General features: G+C 48.0%; 1 protein-coding gene across 4 annotated transcripts in view; it reads right to left on the reverse strand.

The window, feature by feature from the left end:
* Positions 1-11,356, reverse strand: part of RHPN1 (rhophilin Rho GTPase binding protein 1) — a 31,051-nt gene extending 19,695 nt beyond the window's left edge. For 2 of the 4 annotated variants that reach the window (XM_040587929.1, XM_040587927.1), the window contains exons 1-2: positions 10,821-11,355; positions 862-980 (exon numbers count right to left, since the gene is read on the reverse strand). In XM_040587929.1, the coding sequence (XP_040443863.1) occupies positions 862-980; positions 10,821-10,916 (215 nt within the window). In that variant the 5' untranslated portion in view covers positions 10,917-11,355. Of the gene's footprint in view, positions 1-861; positions 981-10,820 lie in introns of all 4 variants that reach the window. The other 2 variants (XM_040587930.1, XM_040587928.1) reach the window with 2 other exon arrangements.
* Between the last annotated feature and the right edge of the window lie 6,074 nt (positions 11,357-17,430).

The raw sequence follows: 17,430 nt of genomic DNA on the forward strand, positions 1-17,430 counted from the left end.
CTCCCTTCTTCCAGGTGCAACATGAACATGCAACTGATATTAAAACATTCACATTCAGAAGTAAAATGTCAATTTTATTGGGGAAAAACAAAAATATCAAACAGGCAAAATATGCCAAAAAACTATTTTAGGGAAGCCTTACATGTTCTTATATTAACAGACCTGCCCACTCTGCACATGTTCCAGTATCCTACAGGAACATGAGATACACACAAGAGCTACAAAAGAAAGATCATCCTTGGGTTAACAAGAAAAAAAAATAGCACACAATTGCATGCAAAAAAATGTAAATAATAATGCAATTGCTGGGGAAGACAGTAATGCACTGGCTCCATTTCGGCTGGACCAGCTGCTATCTAAAAGCCATGCAAAGGTGCCATCCCATAAATGCATCTTTCAACAGGGTGAAGACCCACTGGACTGTGCCCATCTGCAAAGACATACTTGAATTTTCAGATTCTGCTCCAGTGGAAGCACTGCAACTGTGCTTTTTTATAGATTTTTAGAACTAAAGCTGGATTTGATCCACTTGCTGGGGTTATCAGACAGGAGCTCAGGTGTCTAAACTCAATCCTAGTTAAACATTTATTTCCGTTATTCCACCTGCTCACATCCTGCTTTGTACCAGTCTTTCAGGGCATTGAAGTCATCATTTTTCATGAAAATGCAGAGCATTAGCATTGCACCAGATGGAGAGCAGGCATTTCTAGCATGAATACTGCAAAGTCAAGAGAGGGCTCAGCAAACCCCAACCATAGCCAGGGGAGTACCAGCATCACCTGCCTCCTAGACATCAAGGCCATATTTTCACCTCCAGCCAGATCCCTGGGCCAGAGGGATGCTCTGGGGACCAGGACTCACCGGAAGAGGTTTTCTGCCCCCGCTCGCATCCTCATCTCCTTGTTGATCTGCTGGTTAATCCGTGCCCGGCGATGCTGCAGTTTGCTGCGCTGGGTCTGGGCAAAGGGATCGCAGCCCTGCTGAGAGAGAGGGGCAGGGTCTCACCAATGAATTAAATAAAAAAGCAAACAACCACCATTTTGGGATTAAAAGTGGCACTTTCAGCATTTCGTTTGAAATAAAGGGTTTACTATCTAATACCACATGTTGCTTACAGCGATTTATTTTCTAAGCAAGGCTTCCCAAACGCAGCTGTGAACAGGAACTAAGCATCTCCTTCCCAGGGTCTCGCCATCCAGACACAAGATAAGACCCAAGGGGCTGCAGATGAGCTCAATATAACCCTCAAGCTCAGGAACAGATGTGACCCTATGTCTATATGTGCTCACATCTCCTGCTGGCTCTAGGGGATTGAGTGCAGGCAGCAAGTCAAGAGTTCATGGGGGTGGAGAAATGAGTTGTACAAAGCAGTAAATTAATTCCATCCCTGCCTCCCTCCTTGGCTTTGGCTTGGACTTTCTGCAGACAGGGAAACATTTAATCTCCGACTTCAGGAAATAACAGACAGCAATATCCCTCTGTCTCACAAGGGCAAGAGGTTATTATGGGATGCCCAAAGCAGCGAGGTTGCCACAAGGAGGGTCTCCGAATCCAGGGCCACAAAAGCTCTGTCCAAGAAGAGATGATTTCCCTTGTGCGAGGGGAGGTTCAAATGGATGAAATGAGCCTCTAAAAGACCCCTGGATAAAAAAAAAAACAAACCCAAAACAACAACACAGCACCTGTTTGGGATGGCACAAGGTTGGGTAGTTTAAGAGGATGAAGACCTCCAAGCCTGTTCTTCATACACCAGTGCAAAGCACAGGCAGATCCCTCCAAGAACGTATCAAGATCCACTGTAGCACTAAGAGAAATCCCTCAAAGCCACTATTTCACGCTCTTGCTTCCCTTAGAAAACCTCTGTTAGCTAAGCATATCAGTCTTACCCTTCTCCCCAGTGCTTTCCCTCCACTGCTACTGGTGGGCCTCTTGCCTCCACAGCAAGAAAGGGTTTCACCACTCAAGAGACTCTACAGAGCTCCAACAGTGCCTGCTCTCATTCTGTCCAAAACACCTTCTCAGCTAATTTCATCCATGTAGAGATCTGTGGGCTTCACCAGGTATCACCTCATCCTCCAAGATGGGTCACAAAAGTCTCAAATCCAACAAGCCATGGCAACACTTGGTTACCTCTTCAGAGGACACTGTAGAGTCCCAGTGTTACTCTGGGAAAATTTGCTTTTAGCAGATTATTTGATTTTTCTGAGGAAGTACGAATGGGAAAAAAAAACCCTCTTTTTTTTTTCCTCTGTTTGCATTTAACGCTAGCCTAGAGACACACAAAGGAAGTTTCTCCTTGCAACTCAAGTCTAATTTTTAAGCAACAACCTTTAGACTTACAACAAAAGAAAAAAAAATCCTTGCTCAAAAAAGTACGCAACTAGCTTTGATTAGCAAGTAGGGAATGGAAAATTTTGCATTTTCATGGACTTCAGCTTTCTGAAAATTAATTTCTCATATTTGAAGACCACTAAGTGGTGCCCCCTTTAAAAAGGGTCTGGGATTAACATTAGCATTTTCATTTAAGTGAAAGATTTGAGGTCTTAATTGGTACATTGGAGACTGAGGAATCAGGGTCACTTCATCTGGTCCATAAATCTGCAGGCTTAGTGCTTTACAGTAATCCATAATTTGTTTAAATTACTGAAGGAAGAAGCTGGAAGCATGAGACTGACTATTCTGGAAATGCAATTAAGTGGGATGTTAATGAAAACACTCCAACAGCTGCACAAATCTTGTGTCTGAGACACTCAGGAGCAAATACATGAAAGGCTGATCCAGAAGCGCCGCTTCTGGATTTGTCCTGGGGCAACACACCCATCCCGCACACATTGTTGGCTTGCCAGGGAAAAAACCCAGAAGTTGGAAGAAAAAGGGAAAGGATGAGGAATCCCACACCTTGATGCCCAAGAAGGGACCATGCCAGGTTTTCTCTAGCAAGAAAGAGCTGGGTCATCACTGTAAACAGTCCTTGAAAAAAACCCAACCCAACCACATCTGCACTACTCAAATCTGAGCACCCAGAGGCTCTCAAAGCAAAGATGACAGCATCAAATTCTTGTTTAGAAAGGAGCTTCTTGTGTAGATGTAGTTTAAGGTACTACACAAGTATTTCTTTTATTGAAGGCTGATTACAAACATTGTGCCTTCAATGATGTTTCTTCATACAGTGCAGGACATTAACCTACACATGGGAGTTAGAGCTTAAGGAAGGAGAAGGAGCAGTAAAGAAAAAAATGGAGCTTATTAAAATTTCAACAGCCTCTCAGGTTTACAGACAAAAGCTGTGTGTGCTTGTCAGCTCGAGCCGAATGCTTATGCAAATATGTCCAAATACATGTAAGCAAGCAGGATCGAGGCCCCCTCTTTCTGCCTCCAGAGCCACAAAAATCCGTCCAAAACTCAACAACCCTGGTAGCAACTGTTGGAGGTGGAAAGCACCTTTTCTCTGCCTCCAGCTCTTCCTACAGGAGCTTTCATCACCTTTGAGACCTTCACACTTCCTGCAAAGGTTTGCTTGAAAGCAGTCAGAGGATTTGAAGATAGTTTGTTGGGGGTTTTTTTTGTTTGGTTTGTTGGGCTTTTTTTTGTTTTGGGGTGGTGGTTTTTTGTTGGTTTTGGTGGTTGGTTGTTTGTTTGTTTTTGTTTTTTTTTTGGGGGGGGAGCAGGGGCAGCAGGTGGCAAAGACGACCTGAATACATGGGCAGGAGGCCAGAGGAAGCTGCAGGTAAGAGATGATGGAAGAGGCACATGGATGGAAAGACTATCTAAAGCCATAGAGAAGGTCCACGAATACTGCCTTGTTGGGTGACAAGACAAGAAGAAATTAAGAAAGAAGATGCAGAGTGGCATGAGAAAATGCTAGGATGGCTCCTCAAGATATTCAGTGTTAAAACCTCTTCACTGCAAAACCAATTCTGGGGTTTATTTAATTGACTTGGCCGCTCCCCACTTCTCCCATGCCTAGCTTCAGACAACACCAAGAGGCAAAATTCAAGGCACCACCAGCGCGTCAAAGCTGATGAACACAAACCCTCTCAAGCATGCAAACAGAGCAGCTTTGATAACTGTTAATCACCTCATCTTTCTTCAGGGCCACAGAGGAGCTACCTTCCAGGAACACTTGCAAGCCCTGAGGTAGCTGGGGACCAAACATGATTTGACAACATCCAGGCCGTCATGGCATTTGGATTTGCCTAAACATCTTCCTCTAGGAGGCACTAAGCCATCTGTAAAGCTGCAAGGTTCCCCCCTGCCCCCACCCCATTCTGAACAGTGTTTTCTCAATCTGATTTAATGAGATAGTTATCAATTCCCATGCAGGCTCCTAAGCCAACAGCAAAAAGGTACCAGAAAGTCAGGTATTAGAGCACCTAATGTAATACCAAAACCTCGTGAGGATGTCAAGTCAGGATCTTGAGACTTGCTGCCCTTAGGGACTTCATGTGATCTCCCCACACCTTGCTTTGCTCCTCACCCCTTATGAAGTTGGGGAAGTGCAGTAACCCATGGGACTGCAGCATATCTCTCCAAAAGAAGATCTGCCATCAGTCCCAAAGCATCATCCCTGGCTGCCATGGACCAATGCCAAGGCCACCATGGGGAACAATCAAGCCTAGGCTGCACCTGCTCCTGAAGCATTGCAGAAATTATGTTCTTTCACAAATATAGGAGCAAGAAGAAAATTCAGCTCCAGAATAACATGCTTAGCCAAGGCTAACTTACATATGAAAGTGAACACCACCACAAGCAAAAAAGAGCCATATTTAAATCAAAAGGTAGACAGGGGAGATGGAGTCAAGAGGCAAGCATGCCCGTCCTCCAACAGCTTATGTTTAAGGAAGCCAACACTTTGCCTGTACCCATACTCTCCAAGTTGCACTCAAAAGCTAAAAACTACAGCACAGTTTCTGAAGTGGTGATGGATATAAGCATGCCTTATGTAGGGGATGCGAAGGGAAAAAGCCCCACCAAAACCTAGTGTTCATTTTTAAAAGGCATCTTCCTTGCTTAACTCTTCTTTGCACAAGCTTTTGAGGTCAACCCATTGAGAGCTGACCTCAAAGAAGAAAGAGGTGTTATTTCAACAGCCTCTTGGGCTTTGGGGTGCGCATAGGGAAATCAGCGGAAGAGTAGAGTTGGGTGCTTAAGGAGCTGGCAGGTCAAACATGAGATTTCTTAACCTTCCTAGTTTAAAGCTTTTACAAAAGGAAAGCAAGGACCTAAGTCTTCCAGTAAGGGGCCATAAATTGTGCAGCAGACAGGGAACAGCACAACTTGTATGTACACAGAGGACAGCATATGTTAAGAAAGCCATGAAAATGAATGAAGTGTGCATCATTAAGTTATACGAGTTGTGTCCAGTTCTGAAGTTTATTGCCTCTGACAAAGCAGGATTACAGCCAGTATTATTGTAGCAAGGCCATTTTATGCTCAAAGACATTTACCAAATAACATTGTGTTCAACCCTCTGCACAGGCAGATGACAGAGTTACAGAAAGTGCTCAGCCAATGCTTCCACATAAGGAAGAAAAGGGAAAAGGCCAGAAGACCCTTTCCGGAGGAGGCCAAGACAAACAGATCCCCTTTAAGGGATGTCAAGGCTTCTGCCAACTCAAAGTCTATCTTCGCAGAGAACACAATGACGTAATGGTGGTGCCAGCTCCCCAACACCTCTTCCAGTTCAAGAGCACCCATCTGTGCTGTTAAATAGGGCAATTACATGGTTACATTTCCTTCTATAAGCAAGTCCTCAGGCAGCAAGTGTTTAGAGATGATCACCAAGTGTACTTTGCACTTCACATCTCCAGGAAATGAAGCCTGGATATGTCTTGGGAGACAAGGCACACCTATACCATTATTTGTGACCCTGGTGCCAAAACAAGGCCACTGCCTCCCAGCCCTAGTGACAGAAAAACCTAATCACCTGTCAGGAGAAGTGTATGCCAGCAAGTCCAAAGGGCAAAGCCATGCATAAAGGGACTGATTTCTGCTCTTTGGTTTCTGCTAGAACTGCAGTTGCTTCCAGCAACTGAGCAAAAGCAAAACTTAAGTGTATGAAGCAATCTAAGGATGACTGTGAGCTGTTACTGTGATAAGGGAAAACACAATCCTAGAACATGCTGGTAAAGCCATAACCAAGAAAGAAACAGAGATGCAGATCCAATTGCTTAAGGGGCTCCTGCATCCCTGCCCAGAGGAACAGGCATAGACCAGGAGCGAGCTGGTAGGAGCCAGGCATAGCTCTCTTCAGAGAAATGAGAAAGGGGTCTGTAGCTGGGAGTTAAATTATAGCCTCAACGGGCATTGCAGCAAAAGCTCCTATATACTTGCAGGGCTTGGCTGGATCACAGGAGGTGCTCCACAGCCCACCTGCTGAAGCACAGACCAAGCTGCATCATCTCCAAGACCAGCTTTAGCTACAAAACAGTCACCAGAACTCCTGCCAATTAGAGCAGCTGGAAAGTGCCCACAGAATAGCAGGAGAAACGAAAGAAGTTTAATTTACACAGAGACTGGAGACACCCATAATACGGCAGTGGTGAGATGAATCATCACCTGGTGCTGACACAGGCTCTACAGCCAGCCTCACCACCAAGGAGACAACCTTCACATCCCCAAGTACAGGGAAGTTCAAGGAGAAAGTTGCAAAGGGAACAGGGCACCAGCCAGCCCTGCATCACTGCCATGTGCATATACAAACACGCAGACTCCTGGTGCCAGGCAATGCAATATGTAAGGGATGAGCTGCTGCTTTGGACAGTCAGGCATTTTTACACACAATTCCCTCTTTCTCAGTGAGAGTATAACTTTATTTCCACCACAGCAGGTTATCTGCCCCAAGATTTGTCATTAAGACCATTCACTGCACACGGGCAGCAGCACATCTGCACCGCAGTCCTGGTACCTCATGTCAGACAACACAGGCTCAGACTCAGTCTCACAACACAGAGCGATATGCTAGATACCAGACAACCAGAGCTCATGGATATAGCTGAGGTCTCATGGCGGGATTAGGCCCATCACAGCTTTCACTGCTCAGACCAACTTGGAGGATGGTGGACACCACGAACATGTTAAGTGTAGCCCAGCTGCATTTGGCAAAGGTGCTCAGACTGCTGCGTATGTTCTGTAAAGCCTTAAGGATCATTTTGTTTTAATTTTATGTTATGCCTCCTAGGGAATTGACAGCTTACTGCTTTTTAAGGGAAGGGAGTCAAAAGACATCAAAAGTACTACTATTTAACGCTTTCCCAGGGAAGGAAGATGACATTGTTCAAGCCTTCTGTTGGACAACCCATTGGGATTTCTCTCATCTGACCTCTCCAGTGCTGCCTTGTTCCCTCCTCACAGCAATCAGTTGCTGGCGTTGGTTTATCAGGGCATAAATACACTCCTCAAGAGGAAGTGGCAGGAGCTCTGCTGGAGCCTGGCTCCCTATGTCTCTCACCTCCACTTCATCTCCTCCTACCCCAGCAGTTCCCAGAAAAGACACCCCAGGTGCTGCTTCCATGCATAGAGAGAACTGACAGAATGAATAATAAAAATCCTCTGAAGCCAAAGACAAAGCCAAGCAAGGCTACAAGAGAAGCCCAAGATCTCAGTTTGACACCTGATAGCCACAAGGGCCACACTTGCAGACAGAGCCACAGCAACCTTTGGACATCAGGACTCATCTCATCTGCAAACTGTTTTCTCATTCAGAGGAGAGTTCCCCTAGGTAGGTCCAGGATTCACAAGCACTGTTAAAATCCACACCAGTGCTAGATACAGTTTCTTGTTAACCCTAAAGGCGCCCAGTCTTCAGAGCTGTCTGCCAAGTGACTTCTGGGTGATGAGCTCCTGCACCAAGTCAGGGACCAACCAACCTTTCCAGCACTACCCGTCTACACTCACAATGCAATGAAAGAAAACAGCACACTAAGGAGCATGAGGTGCTAAAGTGCAAGGAAATCATACGGCTTGCACCCAGGAAGCCTTCAACCCCAGCAGGGATGGTGAATGAAGAGCCAAAGATCAGTGCTTGGGAGGGTCAAGGACCAACCATCAAGCACAATTCAAGCAGAGGTGGGCAACTGCATAAAAGCTGGTCAAGTCCAAGCTGTGTTTAGCCACTCAAGTCTGCATCAAGGCATGCACTGGAATATCAAGATTTTCTCAATAGTAAAAGCTAGAGCAAAATTCTTGCACCAGAACAAAGAACAGATGAAGATTACAACAATTTCCACAGCTCTAGGAAGCGCTGACACTGCTGTTAACAGAGATACCCTTGATCCATGGTCCCAACTCCATGCATTGAGTACATGGTCTCTAGGTACAACCTCAGCCCTGCAGGTTTTACCTGGTAAATATTTACACCTCCCACTCAAAAAAAAAGCAAGTGCCTATTTTCATCCACACTCAGGCTCAGTATTTCCTAACACAGCTTTGTCCCCAAAAAGGGATGTTTCCCAGTGCACAGATGATCCAGCGCCTGGAAAAAAGTCACCGTAGAAATAAGGTAACTGAAACATCAAGCTCTCAGCACCTGTTTTATTTCCAGAACCATGCTGGTCTATAAGCTATTTTGATAGAATCAGAGCTGTCGACTGGGATTATTATTCCTCTTCGCAACCTACAAGTTTGAGTCAGGCCAGCACAGGACAAGTGGCCAAGTGACCCTCGTTTAGCTGCATTAGCCTGTGGGATAGAGAGCAAAACAAAAGCTGGAGAACTACCCCACACACAAAAGCAGGCTTTAACATTCTCCTTCATAAAAGATTATCAACAATTTCCTTCTCCTCCCAAACAAGGGCATTTCAGAAAGTAATATGGGCTGTTACTGGAAGACAACCAGTAGGTCACCAACAAACATTTTTGCTCCCTGAACATCTATTTATATATAAAGTCCCTATCATGAAACTAATCTCATGAAGCACTCCGGCTGCAAGCTGTTTTTCTGTGGGAGACATTACCAGCTAAAACCTCTAAAACCTTTTATTGAGAATATGGTTACATCACACAGCCTTTTAACAAATGAGTGGAGGATTAAGGTTTTAAATTTCCCAGCGAAGTGCCCTCGCTGTTGGCTAATGCACTCAGTAAGAGGAAGGAAAAATAAAATGGGGGGGGGGGGGGTGAGAAATAAAAATATGGGGGATTGGGGGTTTTAAGCAGCAAAACCTGCATCTATAGCTTGAATTTTAGTAGTGTGAAACTGCTCCAGGGAGCTGGGGGAGGCATAGGGCATCATGAAAGCTGGGGCAGGGCGCCAGCAGGAAACAGATGTATTAAATCTTCAGCCCCGGTACATGAACCTTGGCAAAAAAAAATAATAAAGAATCACTATTGCAGCAGCATTCAGGATCCCCTGCGAGGGAGCAAACATACAGTGGTCCCATCCACAGCCCCTGATGCTCTCGGGGTAAAACAAAAAAACCCACAAACCAAAAACACAAAACCAAACCCACAACTAGAAGGCTATATTGATAGTTTCTTTTAAATTAAAAACTGATCTCATTAATAGGAAGTCTAATCAGGTGCTTTTTTAATTAAAAAATAACCATGTTATGACAGATGCTACATATCCCCTGCCAGCCCCCCTCCCACCCCCCGCCAAAAGTTTTGCAATATTTTCCTATGTTATTCTCTGTGCTAGAGATCCATCAGACAGGGTAAACCAATTGCTTATATAAGGGAACAGTTCACCCATAAAATATATAAACTTTATGTTCATATAAAGCAGAAGAGAATTCCAGCTAATCTTCCTTTACAAGCAGCACCTGCTATTTAGACAAGACCCTGAGTAAACTCCAACCTGGTTTAAGGTTGCAACCTCTTTAGCTGCAGTCAGAGGCCAGGCTCAAGTGACTCAAGATCAGATTGATCCTTGTTCAGCCAGGGCTGCAATCTCAGCCCTCATTCAGGAAAAAAACACCTCTAAAGAGAGCCTGGATGAGTTCTGCTTTTTTGATTGCTGGGGTTTGGGGTGTTTTAGGTGTTTGGGTTTGTGGGTTTTTTGCCAAAGGGCTGCAGAAATGCAGTGCTCTGCTGAAGAGCAAGTTTTGAAAATTACATGCTTGTGAGAAGAGCTCAGATTACAGGGCAAACTCACAGCAGGTTTGTAAAGCTGGCTCCCAGGGGACAAACCTAACGGGAGGCACACTTTAACAGCCCCAAAAACTCATGCTTACTCATCTTTTCCTGCGAAAAGCAACACTTGACCCCAGGAACATGCATGCACTGATACCCAAGGGACAGCATGGAAAGCCGAGCAGCTGGGACAGTGGCAGCCTGAGGACAAGCCCCACTGGTTTCACCCTGCTGTTACTAATTAAAGAAGTGATGCCAGCGGAGCTACTGGCCCCATCTCACAGGCATGGCCAGGCTGCTGTTGTACCGACTTTCCTTATGGACAGCACCTGGGGAAGAAACTCATCAGTGAGCAACACCCTGCCGGGTACCTCCGACAACAACAGGAGGGACAGGCAGTGCTGGAAGGAGAAAAAGCCAAAATCCAGGAGATTTTGGTTAAAAGTAGCTGCTGGGAAGCTTGCAGACTAAGCCAGTGGAGGAAGATGTGATAAAGGAGTGGCACTGAAGAATGATGAGCCATGAGATAGTTGTGTAGGGCTGCTTAGGGATGAGCTACTTGCCACATTTCATTTCCCCATCAAGCCCTTCCTCAACCAGGTCCTTGCTGTGCCCCAATGCCCCCAGCACCACCTGATGGCCAGGACAGACCTGCACCCCCACCCACATGGACCACCATCCCCACAGAGCATCAGCTGGGTGCTTTGCCACCCTGCAACCCCCCACAGCACCCCATGGCCATGCCTCACCTTCCGGGTGCTGCCGCTCTTCAGGCCTTGCAGGAGGACAAGGCCACCATCCCTGTCCCCGCCACCATCCAAGCTCTCCTCCTCAGGTGGCATCATCTCCAGGGACGCCGCATCCACAGGTGGGGTGGGGGGTGGGCCCACACTGGGGGCTCCTGCCTGACCTCACCGGCTGGCTCTGGGGCTTGGTGTCCCTACCTGGGGCCGCTCCGCTTCTCCCAGCCTAGCCCCGCACCCTGCCAGCCCCCAGGGGCTCCTGAGCCCAGCTCTGGCCTGGCTGGGGGCTTCAACACCCGCTAGCCCCCGCTTGCTGCGGCCCCCCCCCTCGCACCCAACAGCCTGCCACCCCGGAGGACGGGGGGCAAACCCCACAGACCCCCAACGCCCTCGAACTGACTCAGAGAGATGCCTCAACTGGGGGGGGCAAACCCCACAGCTCTACCAACCCACCCCCACTTAGCAGAGCAAGCCCCGGCGGGCCAGGCCGCCCCCCTCCCCAACTCGGCCCCGCCGCTGGGCGCTGCCAGCCGAGAACGACCGCGGCGCCGGGCATAAGCAGGGTGGTGGGGCGGGGCGGAGCCAGGCTTCGACCAATGGGAAAGAGGGATGGCACGGATCGGCGGCGGCGCTGGCCAATGGGAGCGCGAGGCAGGAAGTAGCGGCGGGGGAGGAACGGAGCGGCGCGGGGAGGGGAGGGGCGGAGGGTCTGTCGCCCGTGGCAACGGTGGGAATTAGAACGCCGATGACGTCACGGGCGGGGCGGGGGCTCTCGCCCCTCCCATGAGCACAGCTGGGCGCACGCCCCCCTCCCCCGTACCACGGCTGGGCGCGCGGCCGCTCCCATCCCCGCCACATCTGGACGACCCCACTTACAACCGCGCACACGCCCCTACCCCGGCCACATCTGGGCGCCCCCCCATAATTCAACCCGTGCAAGCCCCGGGCTCCCCCCCCCCCGCTCCTCCCGCAACACCTGGGCTGCTGTGGAGGGGGTGGGAGCGCCACAAGGCGGCACCCATCGTGCACCCACACACACTCACCCAGCTCCGGCTGCCTCCTGCCCCAGCGCTGGGTCCCGGGTGCTCCCCTGCGTGTGGCTCCTGGGCTGCATCCCCCTCCCCCTCCTCAAAAAAAACCAAACATCTGGGTGGTGACACCGCAGCTCGCACAGCTGCTGGAGCGACTGTGCAACATCTGGGAATGCCATACCCTTGCATTATTATAACCGTTCGACTCCACTCGGGCACAAAACTCAGTATCGTAGAAAATGCAATGCAAAAATTAATAAAGAAATAAAATCAAATTTATTTTTTACCTTTTCCAGCCAGATACAGGCAAATCGTACCCTTTCCCCCCCACCACCCCCCACCGAGCTATACTGTTGAACCACAGGAGGGTTTTCCTCTCAGTCATGCTCGCAAAATAAGAGCCGGACTAGGCAACAGCATTAAGTCCAGCAAAATTTTTCAGAAAAGTGTCCAGGGGTTGGAAAAATCCAATTCCCAAGCTGTGCACGGGTTCAGTAGGGCACGGGGAGTCACGTGCAGATTCGGCTGTTTAACAAGGGGGCGAGGGGGAATTAGCCTGGCATACATTAAACCTTTCATATTGCATGAATTTATTTTATAGCTGAATATATTCAACCATTTCCACCTTTCCCAGCCAATTTTTCCTTCTCAGGGTTTCAAGGAGTGTGTCATCCCAGGGAAGGGAGTACGTTAGGAAGGGCTTTTCTCTCCCTCCTGGACTTCCTAATCTGAAAGAAGCTGCTGGACTAGAAAAGTGGAATTACTGCTTAATCTGTAATGGCAGCAATGCTTTTCCAGATTATATATATATTTATATTTATACTTTTATATATATATATAAATATATAAAAATACTGGAATGGTTTGCAAGGGAAAGCGTTTTAACCGTGTGGCTGCAACTGTCTGCACACCAGGGAACGTGTAGGGAGAGGCGTCTATTCCTCTGCTGACGAGGGAGCTGCCTTCAGCCCGATTACGATCGGCAGCTCACAGGATATCGTCACCAAACCGTGCAGGGACCCCCTTTGCAGTCTGGTTTTCCCAAAGGATGAGTGGTCCCCGTTTCCCCACTGCAGAGCCCTGCGTGGAGCCATCCTGCTCCTGTCTCCCTCACTGCAAAGAGCATCTGCAAAGGAAAAATATATAAAAATACATACAACTCCTGTCAATTATTAAGAAGTTTAACCCAGGTTGTGCTTAGGTAGGATGGATAAGCGAACTGGAGGTGGTCTAGGCTAGGACAGCTTTCTCTCACCTCACCCTACCGTGTGAACTACCATCATTTCCCATCATGGGCATCCCAACCAGCATAGAGGGCTTAGGAGAAACCTTCATCAAGCATCAGAGCTGAATAAACATATATGGGTCACAGCGTAAAAATGGAAAAAATCAAATATACACCAGTCCCTGGCTCGACAGAAGGCAGCCAAGAGTGAACAAGCCCCAGCATGAAGTTGTCCTCTCCTGTTCCCTGCCCCAGGGCTGGCTCCTATTCCTTGACAACTTTTACTCATCCAGCAAGAAAGGTGGCTTGGATGTTTTTTCCCCGGGTGGCACAACAGGGATCAAAGGGGCTTGCCTAGAGCCAGCCCTGCCTCTGAGCGTTTCCACTCCTGGCCATGAACCAGGCAGCATCTTCACAGGGGAACGTGTGGCCCCGCTACTTACCCTGGCCAGGGATTTCAACATGGGGCAATGCCTTTTTTTGCCCCCCAAACCCAATATTTTAGGGGAAAGCTTTGCTCTGCAAAGTCCCCGTGGCCCCTTTGCACTAGACCCTTTCCAGCAGTGTTGCTTACACCAGGTTGAGGGTGGTTGAGGTCATTTTGAGGCTCAGCTGTGACAAGGTGCTTGATGGCCAGGTGAAAGCAATAGACTAACATGCATTAATAGGGCTGGAGAGGAGGGGGAGGGGGTGAGTGCTTAGTGCAAGGGTTACAGGCAGTAGCATGCGACACTCTGTAGGATATTGGCCTTCTACACCAAGTATCTTGGCTCAAAGACCTTTCTAACTCCAACAGTAAGGCTCTGATGGGCACCTAAGAAAGGCTAGGTTTGGGGAACTAACATAATAAAATAATTGAAGAGGCGTTATCTGCTGGAAGGTAGACTTCCCTAAGCTGATTTTAATGTGTTTAGTCTAACCCAACAAGCAGCATAAAGTATTTTCCCCCAGCAGGTACCCTTATTAAGAAGTTGCTGGCTAGGGCTTCTCCTTGAATTCAGTTGTTGAGCTAAAACTTCATTTCCCAGGGTGCATTTTGGGGCAGGACCCTCCAATTGGCGCTGAGGGAGTCTTTAAATCAGCTGCCTGTAGCGAGGCGTTGCTTTTAGGGAGGCAGCTGGGCAAGGGGTGAGGTCTTCTCCAGTCTGCAAGGCTTTGAGGGGAGCATTTCACCATGTACTGAGTGAGGTCCTATCAGCAGCTGCAAGTGCTCATGGCTCACCAAAGGCTGGTAAAATATGGATGTTTTTCAATGTGTTTTCTTTTTGAAAAGTTTGTGGGATGTCTTCTGGTGCTCTGTAGTTTGTTCTCCCCTTGGGAAGTCCACTTTTTTTGTCTCACTGGTGAGGGTCCTTCACGGCTAGCGACTGCTTTGATGCTGTGTGAATATGGTCCTTATTTCTTGCATCCTCTGAGGCTTTGAGTTTCCAGGGGGAGCAGGGATTTGGGGAGGTCTGGCTGCTCTATCCATGAGAAAAAGAGGACAGGTGATAGCTGGGTGATGGTGGCTTAGCTGCCTGCTTTGGTGGGGAGAGCTATTATCTCAATTGTGCTCCTATCTCTCTGCTGTGTTTTATTGTTTTTGTTGTGGTGGTTTTCTGAGTGTGATTAGGGCCCGAATAATATTTGCCGTATACCCTGGGCTGTTCTGAGGGTGTAAATCCAGCCCAATGTGCAATCCCCATCCACCTGCCTGGTGCTGTGAATTCCTGTGCTGTTTGGGGGGTCTTTCCTTCTATTTTGGTAGCTATGTTATATGTGCCATCTCCAGCAACAGCTCAGGGTCTGAGCTCAAGGCTTTTCTATTTGATGTTTTAGTTGGATCCTTGTTAAAGCTGAGCTTGGCCCTGTGGGTAGCTGCATGCTTCAGGGTTAAGCTGTGGAGTGAGTACCTGTTGGGGTTTCCTCTTAAGAGCAAAACTGGGGTGCTATCAGCTACACAACTGTCACATCTTGTTGCAGTGATCATCCTCGGGGATGCTGCTTTCACCCTGTATCACATCTTGAAGAGCCAATAGGTGCCTGTCCCATTAGGGTCTCAAAGGCCACTAAGATGAAGAATGCCAGCAGGTGGGTACCATGGGGCGTAGAAGGGAATTTTGAGGGGCTTCCAGCATCATGTTATCATGCTTGCTGCAGCTGGTCCTGTTGGGCAGCTCAGCCCTGAAGTGGTCAGTGGGGAAAGCCCTCCAAACTTCTTTTTGGGAGACCTTTTTTGGTGCTGCTAGACATGGAGGTTAAGCAGTGTGGTATCATGCCATGGCTTATTTCTGCTGCCGAGGGGTTTGCTGCAGGCGTTGCCTGCTTGGCCTTGGTGGCATGAATTTGTCCTTATCCTCAGGAAGCAAAAGAGCCAGTCAGGGAAGGGGCAGGAGGTGCTGAAGGTGCTCAGGGGAAAGGTTGTGAAGAAGAAGCCAAAGGAAACGCTATGCATGGTGCAGGTACCAGCCAGCCCTCTCTGTGCCTGGATGTTGAGATGACCCTTGTGACTGTCTCCAGTGTTTTGTGGGTATCAAAGCCACTGTGTGAATTTCTTTCTCTCTTGCACTGTTCTGTCCTGGTGCACAGCCCTCTATGGTAAAAGGGAAGAAGAAATCACCAGAGGTCAAGGAGAAGCCACTGCAGGAAAACATCATCAGCAGGTAACCCTTTGGCTGGATGGGTGTGTTGATGGTGGCAGCTGGGGAGGAGATGGGACCTGTAGGGCTTTGTGCCCCTGTGTGTTGGGGTTCCCCAGCTGGGTTCACCTCAGAGTAGTGCACAGGAGCACCATGCCCAACTCTGCTCTTCTTGGGCTGCTTTATCAAAAAGCTTTTTTATTAAGGGAAAAACTTGTGTTCCTTTTCTGTCTCCTTTTTGGCCAAGAAGTTCTCTAAAGCAAGAGGCTGCAAAAGGGACAAGTCTTGGCTTGAGCCTACAGGATGAGATCCAAGCAGAGGAGGGAGCTGCATCTGGGTTGGTACGTGGTGGTGTCTGTGCTTAATTAAGTATTAAGGATTAAGTAGCACTCACGGTTTGCTCTCAAGGGAGCTGTGAGGATGGTGTCCTACAACTTGTGGTTGTGTATGAGCCCCTGAAAGGGATCCTTGGAGCATCTTGAATTGAATTACAGAGTAAACTGCCTGAAGCTGAGATGCATGTGACGTTGGGGTTGAATCAGTCACATTTTGGTGTTGGACCAAGAGTGTGAACTGGCACTAATGGGGAGCACCAGGACATGGGTGTCTCCACACTTTCCAAGCTTGAGGCTGGGATTGGTCTCATCCTGGTAGCATCCCTTTCTGAGGCATTTGGTCTTCACTGCTCTTCTTGGATGATGCTGGAGAGCACAGATTGTAGCTGATACCCCCCTACGTTTTGCTTTGCCCACGTTAACATATTGTACTTGTCCTCTTAGTATGTAAAACCAGCAGAGATGTTCTTTCTCTTCCCCATGGTGAGTCTCCATTGCTTTTCCAAACAGGGTCTTAAAATGCCAGCAACCACTCCTGAATGGATGAAATTGAAGCTGCAGCCTTGAAACACCACCAGGGGTGCCTGTGGTTGGTGTCCTGGTGGTGTTGGTGTTCTTGGTGCAAGCGTCAGGCATTTGCATGCAGAATTTCTTTGTAAGATCGTGACTGTCTGCTCCTGAATTTACCAACCTGATTTCTGACAGGAGCTGAAGGATTGTGAATTTGAGAGCAGGTGTATTCCCAGGGAACGGAAGTTTATATTGCCATAACTAACCTATAATTAACTGGGTTGTTTTTTTTCCCTTAATGAGTTAACCTAGCAGCTTCTCAGCAGCAGCTTTCAAGAAAAATCCTTGTGTGGTTTTGGCCTCCCTTGAAAGCCTTCGAAAGAGAAACTTGGGGAAGTCAGAATTCATAACGAGAGCCTTAATACTTGGCAAGCATCAGATTAAGCTGGGACAGGTTTCAGGGCACTGCATGGTTAGACATAGCCTTGCACGGTCAGGAGCAGAACCACCTGGCTTCAGCTTTGAGAACGAGTGTGCCAAGTGTGATAACATTTCTGGTGGCCTCCATGAGTCAGCTCTTAGGGCTTTGTTTGAGTCTCCTCTGAGCTCATTTTCTTCTAGGTCCTGTCCCTGCTTTCCCTATATTTTGCTTTTTTGCTTTTTTCCTTCTGCTTTGCCCTTCTCTTCCTTGTCCTCTGTTCACCCTTGTTGTATTTCCCACCCTATGTCTCCCCCCCCCCCCTTTCCCTCTTGCCACCTGCTACAAGGGTAATTTAATCTTCTAAGGACTAAGCTGGCATGGATGTCTGTAAGCTGTCACTTGATGCTTCATGGTTTTGGAGACCTTCCACCCCTTCTGCTGTTTTGGACTCCTGTCCCTGATAGCAGAAACACATC

The sequence above is a fragment of the Falco naumanni genome, chromosome 3 (assembly GCF_017639655.2).
Source record: "Falco naumanni isolate bFalNau1 chromosome 3, bFalNau1.pat, whole genome shotgun sequence".
Taxonomy (NCBI): Eukaryota; Metazoa; Chordata; class Aves; order Falconiformes; family Falconidae; genus Falco; species Falco naumanni.